The following is a 17,726-nucleotide window of genomic DNA, read 5'->3' as shown; positions in this document are numbered from 1 at the left end:
ATTTACAAGACATTTGTAAAATTTTGAGTTTTTAATTTTTTAGTGAATTTGTAAAAAGATTTGAGTTAAAAACTTTCGCTTTAAAAACGTATATATATATATTCAACCTAAAGATTTGCACCCATTTTCACAATTTAAAAAAAAAATAGCAGATCTACAAGCTCGTAGCGCGGCACTCGGTGCCGCGCTACGAGCTTGTAGATCTGCTATTTTTATATAGCCAAAGAAATCTTAAAATGACACAGATGCTTTACCGGTCTTCAAGGGTTAAACAACCCAATAACCGAATTAACTTCACTCATCTCTGCCTCATCACCGCATGAGCGACATGATTATACCATGGCTCTGTCCCTGCGCCATACCGTTGCTGTCGGGGTGGAAACCTTGTACGTCCAAAATTGTTACTTTTCAGGAAATGTAAAAAAAAAAAAAAAGAAAGAAACTGTGTTCCAATGGATCTAATGATACTTTTCACTGTTTAAATATTTATAAAACCCCACAGACGGTGAACTGCTTTCAAATCGTTTTTTGAATAGCCGATCTACCAGCCCACATCGTGCCGCGTTGCGACACAATTTGTGTTCTCGCAGATCGGCTGTCTTTGGCTACTTTTGCACAACGCTCTTATACAACGAAGTAGAGCATCAAGACGTGGAACGCATCTGTGTCACTTTAGATTTCTTTGGCTATTCAAAAATAGCAGATATACAAGCTCATAGCGCGGCACCGAGTGCCGCGCTATGAGCTTGTAGATCTGCTATTTTTGAAAAATCGTAAAAAATATGTATTTTATATTTTTTTCAAAAATCTGTTGTTTTTTGGATTTAGAAAATATTTTTAAGAATCTGACTCAGGCCTTAATGGGTTAATTTACGGGGGGGGGGGGGACGGGGGACCAGGTTTCTGCCCGACACCGACGATATCCGGTTGATGTTTGGGATGTATGTACGAGACCACAGCTTTCTCCCCCCCCCCCCCAAAAAAAAACCCAGATTGTGCAGCTCTTGACTGTCTAGGACAGCTGGCCTGGGAGACAGGCTTTGGTTGTGCCCAGTGGAAGGCTGCTTGGCTCCAGGCACTTGGCAACTCCAAAGCCAACCCCGCTCTTGGCTCCTCTATCCCCAGACTTCCCTTTTTCACGTCGGGAAGCCCCCCGCCCCCCCCCCCCCCCCCGCTCTATCCTGGCTAACTGGCCGTCTGTCGATTTACCTTGAGACAGTGCACTTTAAAGGGATAGTTTTTTTTTTTTTCCTCTATCGATCGAGTCACCCCATGGAGACTTGAATTCATGGATATCTTTTTGTTGGTGGGCAGCGGTTCCGGTAGGAGAAACAAAGGAGACTCTTTGTGTGTCCTACCGGGACCGCTGCCGGTCATCAAAATGTTGGCTTAGGAATGCGACAAAAACTAGAAAAGATATCCATGAATTCAAGTCTTCATGGGGTGACTAATCGAAAGAAAAAAAGTCATTTTGGGGATGAACTATCCCTTTAACCCATTAAGACCCGAGGCAGATTCTACAAATGTCTTCTAAATCCAGTTTTCTGAAAAACGTATGTTGCTATATCAGTGGTTCTCAAACTTTTTCATGTCAAGGACCCCCAAAATTCTATGTATTTGGCCGCGGACCCCCATCTCAAAATATTTTGTTCCAGGGACCCTCAGATGCAAAGATTTGAGTTAAAAATGTTCGCTTTATATATTCAAAGATTTGCACAAAATTCACCTCATTTAGTATTCCATATCCTACGAATTATGCATAAGTTTGATCCACCAGAACCATAGGTGATCCAAGAGAAGAGGGAGGCTTTAGCTGAATGGGTGGAGAGCCGCCTGGGAAGCAGAAGGCCCTGGGTTCGATTCCCGGCAGTGTGTCAAGGTGTCCCTGAGAAAGACACTTCTCCCGTAAGCTCACTTGAGAAACACTCTGCTGGGTGAAGCTGAAATCATAATTTCCCCCGTGGGATTAAATGAGATTAAACTGGGACGGCGCTGATTCGACTAGCAGACCATCGGCCGGTCGGCGCGGGCACTCGCGCCTGGCGGCGTTCGGGCGCGCCTCCTCGGCCTCAAGCTCTGCTGAGTCGGCGCGCCTCCGTCATGGACAATAACTATTATCACTTCTCACGTGTGCGTGAGAACGCGTGTTCAGCGTTCCCCTAGCGTAGCTTCCTGGTTGCTATGTGGGGGGGAACAACAAAAGCCAGGTCCGCCTTGCATCAAAGCCCCGCCTCGTGCTGCCTCCTCCTCCTCCTCGCGCGGCCTCGCATCAAAGCCCCGCCTCGCGCCTCCTCCTCCTCCACCTCCTCGCGTAAACAACCCTGTCTCGAAAAGCCCCGCCTCGCGCCCAAGCCCCGCGGCCTAAAAACTAGCATACCTTTCCAATTTCCCAACAAATGCCAATTTCCCTGTGACATAAACTAAAAGCAAAAGGCAGTCACTCGCGGGGGGAGCGCTTGTTCTGTTTCACTCAGTGTCCTTGCATACTTCCTCATTGCATAATGCTGCATTTAGTGAGGCTATGATTGGCGTTCGCAGTTTTTTTCTTCTTTTTTTGTCAGAACGTAGAAATCTGAAAGCCAGATTTTAGTGATAAAAATCCATATTAACGCTTTATAGATATGCAGGTGTGCAAAAACACCAGGAATTTCAAGGTTAGGCTTATGGCTTATGGTTAAACATATCAACATAGCATATTTTTTTGTGGAGTGGACCTTTAAGCTTTGCGCTATCCTCCATGTAACAGCATGTCGTGTGCGGCTACGGTGGCGCGCATCGTTTCGTCATCTTAATTCCTGTCACGGTATCTGTCCACGCAGTCGGTTGAATGTTTGTGTTTTTGGACGATTAGGAAGATGATGACTTTCAACCAGCGAGGCCGTGTTTATGCCCTTGATGAGCCTTAGCTCCATCACAAGGTTTTGGCGCAGGCTGGCTGGGCTAGCGCCGTGTTTTGAAATGCACGTCAAAGGAAAAAGCTGGATCATATTAATGGCAGAGATGATAAAGTGGGCTTATGTGGCTGTTTAATTACGTGTAAAGACTGTGGCGAGACCATCAAAGATGACCGCGCCGCTGTCCTTTCGTGCACCTCATTAAACACACGCAACCATAAAGGAATGATAATTGTGCAGAGAAACGGGCACGCATCGGCGTTTTGTCTCCAAAAAATAGATCATAATGTTATCTAAAAGTCCGGACGGGGGGAGCGTTGTTGCCTCGTTCTGAACTGCGAGGTGTGTCAGAGATGGAAAACGACAATCTTGAGCGCAGGCTGTCACCGATGCATTTTACTAAGCGTGAAAATCAATTTCACGTCTCAGCTCTTGTGCCGCAGACACCATAGGTTTCTACATGATATAGGACACGACGTATAATAAGCAGCAGATTTATTTTCATGCAGAGCAGCGCCTGCGTGCGTCGGGGGGTTGGGGGGATGCAGGGTTACGCGGTGAAGGACTGCCCAAGGGGCTGTTTGAAGGGAAAAGAAACCCTTTTGAGGTTAGGAGCTCTGCACTCAGACGGCGTACAGTAGAACGCTCGTCCCCCGAGCTCATTCTCTCGGCTTGTGTTTCAGGTTCGCTGCCGACGAGAGAGGAGGTTCCCACAACAAAGATTAGATCGTATTTACATGAAGGCAGAAAGCTGACAAAAGTGGAGGATAGATAGATAGATAGACGTGACAGGTGACTGGAGTTAACCTCTAGAGGGAGAGTGTTCTCAACGGGTCTTGTTAAATTCCGGATGAGTTCTGTCGCAGCGTTTCTCAACCTGTGGGCTGGGGGGGCCGGCTGGTGGGCCTTGAGGATATTGGAAGTGGGTCCCCAAATAATTGGCAAAACACTACGAGTCAGGCCCCGGTCGCAGAGTTACTACAGGGGGGGCCGCCAAATATTTTTGTGATAGGATTCTTTTTTTTTACATTAACCACTTGAACCCTAGAATCCTTATTCTGAGGGGAACATCACCCGAAAATAGCCGATCTACAAGCTCACAACGCCTCGCGCTGCGAAAGCGGTGTTCTCAATGGATGTCGTTAAACTTCAGATGAGCACAGGATGAGTGGGCTACTGGATTCCTACAGTACCTTCAACACCTCAAAGAACACATTTGGTATTCTGGACCTGCCTTGTGGCACTTCAATGACAAAGAGTGCCGCCTGAGCCTCAGCCTTTATTTCTGCATGTCGTCGCTCCCAGGCAGAAACCTTGTATCTCCATATTTCCTTGCTGTCGGGCAGAAAAACTCTTAACTCCATATTTTCAACTTGTCGTGTTTTCTCGTACATTAGCGCCCTACACAGCGCCACACAAAAGCATCAAATGTAGCAGATCCGCACGCTTTTGAGCTTGTAGATCTGCTGCATTTGCTATTTTAGAATTTAAGTCCTGAATAGTAACAGTTTTGAGCATAGAGGTTTCCACCCGACAGACGATTTAAACTATTTTAACTTTTTTAATGAATGCCATTTTGGCCTTGTAGATCGGCTATTATAGCTATTGTTGAAGTGAAAGTGGTTACGTGTGTCTGTGGTTTTTTATAGCTATTGATCCAATGAAAAGCATTAACAAGAGCTTGTTGTAACCCATTAAGACCTGAGGCGATTCTTAACTCTATGACTGCCAAAAACGGGAATTCCCGTCCGATGGTACTATGGCTATCATGGCCAATGACGGAAAAACGGAAATTATTTAAAATAAAATAAAAAAAAATTTAAAAAGATTATTATTATTATTTTTTTTAATAATTTTTTTTTTTTTTGGTCTTGTTTTTTTTTTTTTTAAATCTCAAAGCAACTAGGAGATAACGCTATCCAAAAAATTGCTGCTCCATTCACTTCAATGTTAAAAATCAAACGGAGGAAAAATGCACCATTTTCCTGGCACTGGGACGACACAGTCTGAAATAAGTCTGGCAATGAAAGAGTTAAAGACGGGGTGCCGTGATTTTCAGTGATTCCCCCCCCCCCCCCCCCCTAAAACATAATCATCAGGTATTATAGTTATACTAGGAGGAAGATTTTTTTCAAAAAAGTGTACCTGGTTCTCACCTCAGCATCTCCTCCACCACCTTAGCACCACCCACCTGTCCTAGTCCCTCCTCCTCCTCATGCCCACACCTGTCGTGTTATGATAATGAGGGGGAGGGTATGTTTTTACTATGTCACTAAAGCGCTGTTTCTCTATTGGCACGTTTGACCCTCAAGGTTTCAGCCTCCAGGTAGAAACTCCAAATAGTTTTAATTAGGCTTAATGAAGTTCTATCAACCTCATAGACACATGAAAAACAGAAAAAGTGCAAAACCATGGCACCGCCTCTTTAAAAACGTTTTCTAAATCCTAACAGTTTTTTGAAAAGAAAAAAAAAATCAAGATTTTTCAAAAATAGCAGATCTACAAGTTCATTGCGCGGCACTCGGTGCCGCGCTATGAGCTTGTATATCTGCTATTTTTGAATAGCCAAAGAAATCTAAAGTGACACAGATGCGTTCCAGGTCTCAATGGGTTAAGGATACGGTGGATCCACTGGAATATGGACAAAATGGACAAAACAATTGGTGGCCTCCAGAAACAAAATGGAGCTGGAATTCAGGTTGGAAGTAGTTTGATAGGTAGTGATGGGAGCTTGAGGATGACTTATATACACAAGAAGCCGACAGTAATGCGAAACAGATACCAGACAGGAAAGAGAATAAAATAAAAAAAACGGGTTGCAGTTCAGCGAGCGATGGACAGAGGTCTGGAAACGCAGCGTAACTATAGAATCAATACAGATTAAGTGGCTATTTAGAATGGAGAGGGCAATCTGTCTGACATTGGACTTTAATCACATGTCCTCTCTCCGACGTTTTAATGAGCACATTGGTGACTTTTGGAAACAAACAAGGGCTTTAAAAATGGACTCGACTCCGATGGGAAAGCTTCAAAAGATTGATTTAACGGCGATCGTTGAAAACAACCCCGAACGCCCACCCACACACCACTCACGCTCTCTCGCTCTTTTCTCCCCTTCGGTCAGTTCTCTCTCTACTTTTCTCCTGTCAAACTACATACTTTTATTTGTTTATTTGAGAGAGACTGTGTATAGTAATGAACTAGGCATGTAAATATGAAAGGAATTAGCAAGAATGCTACTTTTCATCCTCAGTCCCTGACATATAACAATAAAAACAAGATATGACAAAAACTAATACGGAACAGACTAAAATACAATGTATTGCTTCAAATACAAATCATTGCATCATGCAATATAAAACATAAAAGACTATTCTCCCTATATTAACCATTTCACCCTCACACTGCAGAGAAAAACAGGCTTGCTTGAGTAACTTGAATGGTATACTAGTATATATGGCATTACACAATATCTCTCTTCAAGTCCACTACATGTGCCCTCACTCTATATTTGTCTATACCCTGTCTCGCTGGGGACAAGAATAACTGCCTGGTTCCCTCCATCCCTCATGTTAGATCATCATACCTGGAATAACACACCTTAAAGACTATTACTGGACCACAGACAGATAGCAGGAAGAACACTTTTAGAGGTGATATAACCCTTGTCTAACCCTTGTGGGAGGGGGGCAAAAGGTCAGGATTGCCATAAAGTGTATAGGTGTTTAGCTATAAGCAGAACACTTATGTAGGGGTGCAACATTTAATCGGAACTAATTGATTTACAATCGGCACTGGATTGTAAATCGAACGTGGATTGTTTACTCTGCCGCGGCAGTTGCGTCTTAAGCTGCTCCTAAACCTAACCCTAACTGAGGTTAGGTTTAGGCATAGCACTGACCGGCAGCTGCCAGTGTCAGTCAGTAAAACTATGCCTAACCCTAGCCTCAGTAACACTATGCCTAACCCTAGCCCTAACCTCAGTAAAACTATGCTGCCTAACTATGCTGCTGCTGCCGCAACTACCGTGGCAGAGAACACGCGCTGTCCCTCTCAATTTCATTGATTATAAAAAATATCAATACTTGTTAATTCAATAAAATAATTGATTAATAATCAATCCCTATGTTGGGCTTGTTAACTCTCTCACTGCCAAGAACGACTTATGAAGAGACATCGCCACAACGCCCTGGCTACCAAGAACGACTTATGACGACTTTTTGAAAAAACATAATAATAATAATAATTATAATAATAATGTTCTTTTTTTTTCTTCTTTTTTTTCACACAGAACCAGATAGAGATTCCTGATTAATCCTGTCGTACCTCACTTCAAAAGATATAAATGATCTTTTGAAGTGACACACCTATTTATAGGACTCTATTTCATCATGCGTCTCGCTAGCCAATCAAAGCACACCCTTTCAACATATTGTCACGTGAAACTTGACCAATGTTAGCTTGGTGGACACACGGAAGGACGAGAACGAAAACATAGTCTCCTGGCGGAGACAAAAATGATTATTCAATGAATCGAAAAAGTAATCAATAGAATAATCGTTACGGAAATAATTGATAGCCCGTGCGGTAGGCGTAACCATCTAGGCACCTAGGCTGGTAATCCAGCCTGACAGCGTGTCGCGAGTTCGACTCCCGAACCCGACGGGCTTTGCTGCATGTCACTCCCCATCTCTCTCCCCATTTCTTGTCAGCCTACTGTCCTATCAACAAAGGCATAAAAAGCCCCCAAAAAAATCTTTAAAGATAGTTTTAGCGTGGCTTAACAGTTTAAAAGAAGTTACACATATCTCCCAAACAGCTCTCTTGCATGTCTCTTAACTTGGCGTCCTGTTTTCTTTTCTCTTACTTCAATAATGAATACATGGCCACGTCTCAAAGCGCCACGTAGATTGAAACACACGTCTGAACAGGGCCATTCTACTTTGAAGGAAAAGAGGCTCGTGTGTGGAGATGGATTCGTGGTAATATATAATTGCTCAACAGATTTCCATTTCGTTGCCAACAATGGACCGCTACAGTCACTGTTCCCTAATTGAATTTTAAATGACCGCCATCCAACGGAATGAGAATGATTACATGTTGAAGCAGACCAGAGGTGACTTCTATGTGTTACACACTCTCTCTCTCTCTCTCTCTCTCTCTCTCTCTCTCTCTCTCTCTCTCTCTCTCTCTCTCTCTCTCTCTTGTGGCTGTCAGTGTGTGTGGGTGTGTGTGTCTGTGTGTCAGCCATATATCATCATATTATGTCCCTCTGTTTTGTTTTCTTTCCGATGCCTTCCCACCCATCTTCCTTTCCCTTCGTCCCCGCGTGCTCCCTCGCTCTCTCTTTGTAAAGCGTCTCTGCGGGTGACTTTAGCTCGCAAGTGGAATCAGCTTATTTAGGTTTTTTTTTGTTGTTGCTCTCATCTCATCCCTGCTCTGATATTGATGAATTGACTTCATAAAGCACTGAGGCAGCACACTCTGTCGCCGCTAATCAATGGCCCCCCGAATCCATTCCTTTGTGCTCATTTGAGGAGGCGTGCTGCGGCGGTCGCTCCTGCCTGGCCTGTCTGCCTTTTCCGCTGCCTTTGCAGATGAGGCACCGTCTCTTTGGGGAAATTGTCCTCCAAGCCTAGCGTCCTCCCCTCAAAAGATGTGCGACACATGCAAATGGAACACACTTAGCAAGATCGTCAACAAAAACAGACACGTCCAAAGAGGGCTGACCCCCCCCCCCCCCCTTTGGTGGACAAAGTATATACTCAAGTAAATACTCAAGTGTTAAACTGAAGTACAAAATGTATATTGAAGCATTGCTGTATTGAAATTGAGAACATTTTGCACGCAAAAAAAGTTAACATGGTGCGATGTATTGTGAGCTTATAAATCAGCTATTTTCACTAAATTTGAAGTAGGGCTTAAGTGGTTAATTCCTAATATATTTTGGTAAGTTTGTGTCCCAAGAGGAGTGAAAAGTACAATATTTCTATTTGAAATGAATGAGAATTAGAAGTGTAGTAATGTGCTTGCAAAAAAGAAAAAATAAATACTGCATTTTTTTTTGCTGTATTTACAGTACTCAAGTAAATGTACTTGGCTACTGTCCACCGCTGATGCGTTGTATTTGCATTGAAATAGAATGGTCACCCCCCCTGCACCCCCACCACCCCCACCACCCCCACCAAACCCCCAACTACTTCATCTATGCAGGGGACATTCATCATTTTGACTTTTTAATTTGCGTTATATAGCTGTCTCCTCTCATCCTCACCCCTCTCTCCTGATGCGCTGTGACGAACGCCACCAAACAAACATTATTGGAATACATAAAGGCAACAATGCGCCTCAGTTATGTCAAGGTTAATGTCTTTGTTTATTAACACCGATGTGTCACAGGAAGATTTGCCGGATTGCAAATGGATTGTTTATCAATTTGGAGACAGTGATTTGGCGTTGCGAGGCGCGGAACATGTAGAAGCCATGGAGATTAATGTCACTGTGTCTGGCACTCATAACGCATCCACGTGCTCTTTGTCCTTCTGTCCGCCTTGTCTGTCTGTTTACAAGATATGCAGGGTCATGTCCAGTGGTGGAAGAAGAACTCAGATATTTTACTTAAGTAAAAGTAGCACAATATAAAAATACTCTGTTACAGGTGCAGGCCTGTGTTCAAAATGTTACTTGAGCAAAAGTGCACAAGTATTGGCATTAAAATATACTTAAAGTATCAAAATTAAATGTACTAAAATGTAGAGTTTGCATGTTCTCCCCGTGTCTCCTAGCGTAGTTAATACCCTCACAAAAACATGTAGTACCTGGTCACTATACTGCCTCCCCCTGGTCAGCCGGGGCGCCTGATGGAGGGGAAGGGAACTGGTTGGAATAACGTGTTCCTTCCACGTGCTACGTCCAACCAGGGAAACTCCCCCCTGTCAGGTGACAAGAAGGTCAGTTGGCTCTCATGCATTGAAGGAGGCATGAGCTCGGCCCTGGCCTCCCTAGGCTGGTGAGGGGAGTGTAGTGCCCAGGATCACTTAGCAAATTGGCACCGGGTGAAAAAAGGGTTACAAAATCGAGGGATAAAAATTAGAAGAAAAAAAAAAGTACTAAAATGTTTGAAAATAGCAGATCTACAAGCTCACAACGTGTCGCGATGCGACGCGTTGTGAGCTTGTAGATTGGCTGTTTTCAAATAGCCTACGTATAAAATGGGGCAAAAGTGGTTAATGTATGTTTTATAATGTAATAATGTATATCTGCAAAGTAACTAGTAACTAAAGTTTTTAATAAATGTAGTGGAGTAAAAGTACAATATTTGCCTCTGAGATGTACTGATAATTGGAAATACTCCAGTAAGTACAGCACTTTAGTAAATGTACTTCTGTAGTTACTTTACACCACCACAGAGCCTAGGGGTTTGAATCCACCGCGGTACCTCTGGTTCCGCCTGACAGCGGGGAGTGTCGAACGGGAGGAGTAGGACGGAGGGGCTACGTCCTCCCCGTGGAGGCTCCTCACTGACAGGTGAGCCAGTAAGGAGTGACAAGACTGTTGGAGGAATTACAGTGCACACCGTACGGAAATACTACAGTTCAACACAGTACACAAGTACTGCAATACACACAGTACGACTTGGGAACGGGTCTGGGTACAGATAGCCTGGGTTTTGTTTTAAGTGTGAGATGTCTGGATGCAAAAATACAGCCAGTGGTGTTGAATAATTTAATTGATGCCTATTATAGATACTGTAGCGCCGCGCTCACCCAGATTCCACTGACTTGCAGGCTCTGCTGAAACAACTAATGTGTGTATCTTTAAGCATGTCTTATACTTGGTTGCGCTCCGGTGTCGTGCACTGGTAACCAGCATAGTGGTAACCACAACGTTGTGGGCATATCAATGTTAAATTGGCTATTTTTTCCAGAATGTAAGAAAATAAAGAATAAATGTATTCTTTGGAAAATGGTCTGAAATAAGGTAAAGTATACACGTATGAACATGCTTGAACATTTGACATGTAAGGCCTAATATTTCTACCCTTGCTACACATCGCTACAACACTTGTAGAGCTTGTAGATCGGCTATTTTCGGTGATCAGGCATTACTCCGCTCAGTGTGCTGCATTGTCTCTGCATGGCCCATGTTTTTTCTTGTTCACTTTCTTGCCTGAGCCATACATTTGAGATATTCCATCAAGGCCAAATGCAACCATAGTGCTGAAGCAAATGGTTGTAATAATAATTTTGTAAAACGAGCGTCAGCGCAGACGACTATACATTTATAGTCGTCTCGACGTCGCCAAGATTGCAACGTGAGCAAACAAATTGATTTTCCCCACATCAGACCCCCATTCCAGTGATCGTGATCATTTTGAGATGTACCGTGAATTTGTAAACAATTAACCTCATAAAGCCAATCATTACGGAACCTTAATTGGATTTTCTTTTCTTTTTTACGCTGTTTTTATCACATGTTGCTTTGAGGCTGAATGGTTAATTAAATATATATTTTTAAGATATCACTGACTGGCATGCTGACATTAGAAAGTAAACATAATTTCAATGCTTATTTATCATCCTATTTAGAAGTAATTGGGCTGGAGCAGACACCACCATATTTCAAAAGCTACTGTAATATTTCTGTCGTTCAATGTGCTCCCGAGGCTTTCCACACATACTTTGTCACCAATGGATTTTCTGTCCTATTATTTGTTCTTATTTGTTATTTTTTTAACTGGTTATGTGCTCCACACACGACTCGGTAACAAGCCATGAGGTCTTTGCAGTTCATCTTTGTGAGGTGAAGATTATCACAGTTCCCCTGCATTAGCTCAGATCCACAGTTTTGCAGCATTTAGCCTTTTTTTGCACCACTGCCTTTTTAGGAAATAATTATCCCTCAAAGTTGCAGCCGAGCCCACTAAATCGCTTGTTGTTTGTAGGCCAAATTATCCGCCCTAGTCCAATTTGCATAGGATTAGCTATGCATGCCCAGCAGCGGCTCAACCCTCTTACTGAGCGGGTGAGGTCTGATTCTTCCGCTCACCTGCGGTGAATGTGAGCCTTGGGCTGTATAGCGTTGGATGTTTATGCCAATGGTTCTTAAACCTCTTCATGTCAAGGACCCCCCCCCCAAATTTGTATGTATTTGGACCGCCATTTGAAAATATTTTGTGCCATTTTGACCCTATCTAAAATTTGTGTTTTTAAATGTTTTTTTAAAAAAATGTCCCAAATTTGTTCAAGATAGAAATAAAAAAAGATCCAAAAGCTCTCAACGTGTCGCACCGCAACACGTTGTGATCTTGTAAATCGGCTATTTTCGAATATCCAATGTATACAGGGTTACAGTGATTTTGATGTTATATTTAAGTAATTTTGCAGGGGACCCCCTGGAACCCCCTCCAGGATCCCTGGGGAATCAGATTCATTGTCACATCACAGGTTTACAGGTGCAAATCAGTGGATGAAATTTGGTCGTTTTGTATGTTTTCCAGGAAAGAAAGAAATAAAGGTGAGGGAGAGCAAAGAGAAAAAAATAATCAAAGATATCTACAGTACGTACAGTAAATACACGTAGCATAATAAGCAGCAGGTATGCACATGAGGTTGGACATGAGGTTCAAAAGATGGCAGCACGACGCCAGGTCCACAGAAGAAGGTAGTTCGCATAAGGCAAAAACGTTGCAGGTACTACTAGCACTGCTTTGTGCAGATGGATTGAGAAATGGATCTTGTGAAGGTCTTGCACTTTGTGATCTTAGGGTGGTTGCTATGAGCCCACCGGCAATGTTCTCCTGAAGTATTTGAAGACATCCCGTAAGCGCATTCCCTAGATGTCTATGAATACTTCAAAGCTGCGTTCCTAATGGAAACACAAGATGACCACGCAGTGCAAGAACGCGTCACAAGATCCATCCGGTGTTTCTAGCGCTGTGATTTCTAAACTGCTCCTATCCTCTCTCTCTCTCTCTCCCACCCCACCCCCCCCCCCACCCCCGGAACAGCGATCCAAAATCGCAGTGTATGAGAAAATGTGGTCGTACATGAAATCCGCCGAACCATCGGTGTTCGCTAAGACCACGCCCGATGGCGTAGCCCGGGTACGAAAGTCGAAGGGGAAGTTCGCCTTCCTCCTCGAATCCACGATGAACGAGTACATCGAGCAGCGGAAACCCTGCGACACCATGAAAGTGGGAGGGAACCTCGACTCTAAGGGCTACGGCGTGGCAACGCCCAAAGGCTCAGCATTAAGGTGGGTGGAATAATATAACAATATCCACTATGTTGTTATAGTACTCCACCTACCCTGATGTCCTTCTGTTGTCATTCTCTTCTCTTCCTCCTCTTGTTTTTGTTGTGGACACAGTAGGTAACGGTATTATTGTTTTGTTTTAATGCATTTGGATACCACGGTTGTTTCATGATTATTCATGTTAATGTATCTTGTGTGTGTGTGTGTGTGTGTGTGTGTGTGTGTGTGTGTGTGTGTGCGTGTGCGTGTGTGAGCGAGAGAGAGTTGTTGACTTGTGATATGTCAAGTCAAATCCATATAATATTGCCAGAGCTAACAATCATTCCACTTTTCCTGTTTTCTCTTATGGTTGCTTTTCTCTCTCCTGTGCTCTCTCCGTCTGTCCTGTGTGCCGTCTTTTACCTGACTGTTGTGATGTCACTTTTAATTTAACAGTTCAGCGGTTTTTCAATTTAGCCTTTTAGAGCCGCTCTGTCACTTGTGACGAACGTTAATTGCATGATGTTTGTTGTTGTTGTTACTTTTCTTCTCAATGACGAGTGTCCCAATCCCGCACACGTCAGTTCTAAACAAATGTAACCCTTCATGCCACCTTTTCCAAGATTTAACACAGTCTTTGCCTTTTCTGTAGAAGCCTTTCTTACCTCTCCATATTCCTTCAATTCTTAAACAATTTGTCCTTCTCCTAGAACCATTCCGATTAACAGATGGCATTCCTCGTGTTAAGCCCCCTGCACTAGTGGTAGTCTCTCTACCATTCTGACGTTTTTTCTATCATTCTGATGATTAGTGCTATCATGATTATCATTATTACTATTGCATTAGATTTCTCACGGACCTGTGCATTTACTTACAAGCTATGTTTTATCGTTTCAAGAAATGCTGTTAACCTGGCAGTTTTAAAACTGAATGAGCAAGGCCTCTTGGACAAATTGAAAAACAAATGGTGGTACGACAAGGGAGAGTGCGGCAGCGGGGGAGGTGACTCCAAGGTCAGCCTCGATGATGTCACCACAATCGGGTACCATAGTGCAGAGTAATCGGCAAGGCTGTTGCAACGACCCAACCGAAACCAACCCAACCAAAACCGCCCAACCAAAGCCAAACCAAATGTCCGCTGCCCTACGGCCCGTTATTCTATTATAACCAACGGCCTGGCCAGGCTATTTAACAATTCACATCAAACTAAGGAACACTTTCTTGACAAACAGAAATATGTATATAGGGCAGGCTATTCAGGAACATAGCAATTTGATACAGCAGTGGTTCTCAAACATTTTAATTGCAATGACCCCCAGAACTCTTGAGAGCGTACAAATGGAACCAAACGGGTTCGTTTGGTTCCATTTGTACACTCGCAGAGTTACAGATTTGTTAGGGTCTAAGGTTCCCTAGGCCTAGACCTCACTTTGAGAACCCCACTGATACAGTATATTTGATGCGACTAAGAATTACGACAGATGGAGATAGTTTGCTTGACGCAGATGTAAATGTTCCATTGTAAAGTTGAGATAGGGTAAATTGTAGCGCGATCTAGGCTGCCCTGCAGTTGTGAAAGGGAGAATTTGAATTTGTTCGGCCTTATGCATATGTAGGGCAGCTAACCTTTTGACACAGACCTTGTCTAGCTAGGATGAAGACGTCTACCGAACATGCCAAATTCAATTGATATTTGGCGATGTATTTATAAACAAAGCATGGCATCAAAATGGATGCAATCATTTCCAGCCCCTGCCCGGGAGAAGGTGAAGTCTGTTTTATCACAACAGCGCCAATGAAAAGTCATGGCTTTTGCAATAAGTTACTAACTAATCATAGACTTATTGCCAGTATCCATGCATCCATGACAGTGGCAGGGCAGTGGAGAAGCCGTGTGGGCTCTTAACTAAAGCCAGGAATGCTGGTTTACTCCCAAATGACCGAAGTCTCAAAATGGCTGCTCAGCTGAGGCCCGTAGGGACGCGAGGCGAACAGCGGAGTCTTGAGGGGACTAAGCATTTGCAGGCAAACGTGAGAATTCTAATTAACACAGAGAGTGGAGTTCTGAACTCTGATGGGGTGATGGCTCGTACACGGTACGACATGCTGACTCTGGTCAGGTTTGAAATGTTTGTTCATATATTACGTACATCGGTTATTCTCAGCCCTTTTTCATTTCGAGGACCACCCAGGTTGATAATATGCATTAGGCCACGGACCCCCATTTTATACCATGTCTTTGTTTTCTTAATCTCTGGGACACTGTGTAATACTCGCTGTTTATTTAACTCTGAGAACGTAAAACGGAACCAAATGGACTCGTAAGGGTCCATTTGTGCACTCCCAGAGTTATCTCATTATTCTGAGTGTTCTACAGACCCATAAGTGTCCATTTGGACCCCTGGTTGTCCCTGGGCCACACACGCTGAGAAACGGTGATGTACGTTATATATCCTGTGCCTACTGTATGAAGTGTGTTTGTTTTTTTTCTCTCTCTCACTATCATTTAATGCTTTTTAGCAGTCATGCGTAATGGCCTATATATGGTCCTTTAACGATCATCAGAATTCACCATCTCTGCACCTCTGTGGTCCAATGACATGCAATTATGGAAGATAATGGTGCCCAATTGTGAATCCTCACTCCCCCCATCACGCTACTATGCAACAAGTGACATATTGTACAAGCTAACGGCGTAACATTCTTTACCATTCAGGTCAGATTCCGTTGACAAGTGACCCCCGGCGCGCTGTCGGGGACGCATGCTTTGATTTGAGCCCGGCTAATTGGCTTGATTACAGATTAGCTTGCAAATGGCGCTGCGGGAATATCGCATGTGTCGCGGCGTGGGCAGCGCTTAAGATGATTTGGCATGAAGTAATGCTGGACTGTGATGCAATGTCCGTGTCCGCTGTGTCATTGTTTTAACACGGCATCATGGCTGCAGGGCTCATAAATCCAGTCTTATGTTGGCCCGCCGGTCTATATGTCGGTCTGTATGGCACTGGTTCTCAACCTTTGGTCCGGGGGACCACCAGCGGTCCAAATGGACCCGTACGAGGTCTGTAACTCCGAAAGTGTACACTCTTTAGTTAAATAAGCATTTTACAGTGTAGAATTGGGCTACCAGTAGTGTTTAGTTGAGTGAATCTCAACCTTTTTCAGTTCAAGGACCCCCATTAGGACTTAAAGACCCAACATTAGGCCATGAACCCCCTTTTTTTATCTCTGGTACCCCAATCTACACTGTAACATCCTCAGTGTTAATTTAACTCTCGAGTGTACAAATTGAATCAATTGGACCTGTGAGGGTCTGTAACTTTGGCATCACAGGTCCACAAATGGACACTCTCAGAGTTACAGACCCATAAGGGGTCCGTCTGGCCCCCCCGGTGGGCCCCAGAGCCAACGTTTAGAAACGGTGGTCTATGGAAATTAGTTTTGTCCGATATTTGCATTGCTAACATTGCCATATGTTGGATATTACTGTTGTCAGTCTAAGCACAGTGCTTCAGAAAGCCTCCTTGGGACACTGAGGGGTATGTATGTATGTATGTATGTATGTATGTATGTATGTATGTATGTATGTATGTATGTATGTATGTATGGGAGGAGTATGAAAGCATCTGTCCCTCTCTTGTGCTGCCATCGGTCTCTTGTTGTGCACAGGTATGTACCCGAATCCAGTGGTTTTCAACCTTTTTCATATCAATACATATATATTATTCGCCTTTTAAGCCGTGGACCACCATTTGATGGGATTTAGACTCACAGACCCAAAACTTAAGAATGTTTTGTTATCGTTGGATACGATTTTGTCCACCATTCCATGCTGTGTTGATGTGGTACCATAGGCAAACGTTGATCAAAATAACAATTCTATAAGTAATGCAGCTTTTTAACAATAATTTAACTCGTGAAATGAAACCAAGTGGACCCGTAAGGGTCCATTTGGTTTCATTTTACACTCTCAAGAGTTAAAGATCTAAAAAGGGTCCATTTGGTTACCAACTCCATCATTTAGCTGGGGACCACCTGTAACCCCCTCAAGGACCACTGTTTGAGAACCATTGCCCTAATCTAACCAATCCACCAGTGGGCCACCCTCATGGCCCATGGCCCTCATGGCGATATCCTCATGGCCCACTGGCGGGCCATGAGGATATCGCAAGAGGGCTCCCAAATAAGTGCCGAAACTCTTAAGATTGTAACGATAATATTAAAATGTGTTCCATTGACCCAAGCCGGAACACAATCGATTGATTGATGATTAACGTGAGCATGCTCTGAAAATGCACGTGGCCCATCCATCTGACCACTTAGGTAAGTGATATTTTTGTTGTTAAAATGGAAGAGCTCTATGTTGTCATAGTAATCATTGCTATAGGGTGTTTGTTGTCTCCCTGTATCTCCAGCTCTTTATTAAACAGAAAATACATTTTCCTGGTGGGTTGCCAATTTAATCCAATCAGGAGAAAGTTATCAGCTTCAATTGTATAGCTCTCCAGTTCCAATTTCCTTTGTGTCATTACTTCCAATTTCACTTGTCTAGGCTGTATCCTGTCAGAGTTATCTCCATTTAAATTGGTATCCCGA

The 17,726-nt window shown here is 43.5% G+C and overlaps 1 protein-coding gene across 6 annotated transcripts in view; it reads left to right on the top strand.

The window, feature by feature from the left end:
- The window catches only part of gria3b (glutamate receptor, ionotropic, AMPA 3b), a 183,467-nt gene that overhangs the window by 158,662 nt on the left and 7,079 nt on the right, over nt 1–17,726 (top strand). For 4 of the 6 annotated variants that reach the window (XR_014602847.1, XM_084085965.1, XM_084085966.1 and 1 more), the window contains exons 13-14: nt 12,904–13,151; nt 14,029–14,143. Coding sequence is in view for 5 of the 6 variants with exons in the window: in XM_084085965.1 (XP_083942091.1) it covers nt 12,904–13,151; nt 14,029–14,143 (363 nt within the window). In the remaining variant the exon portion in view is untranslated. Of the gene's footprint in view, nt 1–12,903; nt 13,152–14,028; nt 14,541–17,726 lie in introns of those variants that run through there. The other 2 variants (XM_084085968.1, XM_084085967.1) reach the window with 2 other exon arrangements.

Source organism: Gymnoscopelus microlampas (assembly GCF_963454915.1).
Source record: "Gymnoscopelus microlampas genome assembly, chromosome: 18".
NCBI lineage: Eukaryota > Metazoa > Chordata > Actinopteri > Myctophiformes > Myctophidae > Gymnoscopelus > Gymnoscopelus microlampas.
The sequence above is the reverse complement of the archived record's forward strand: the minus strand, read 5'-3'. Positions and strand labels throughout refer to the sequence as shown.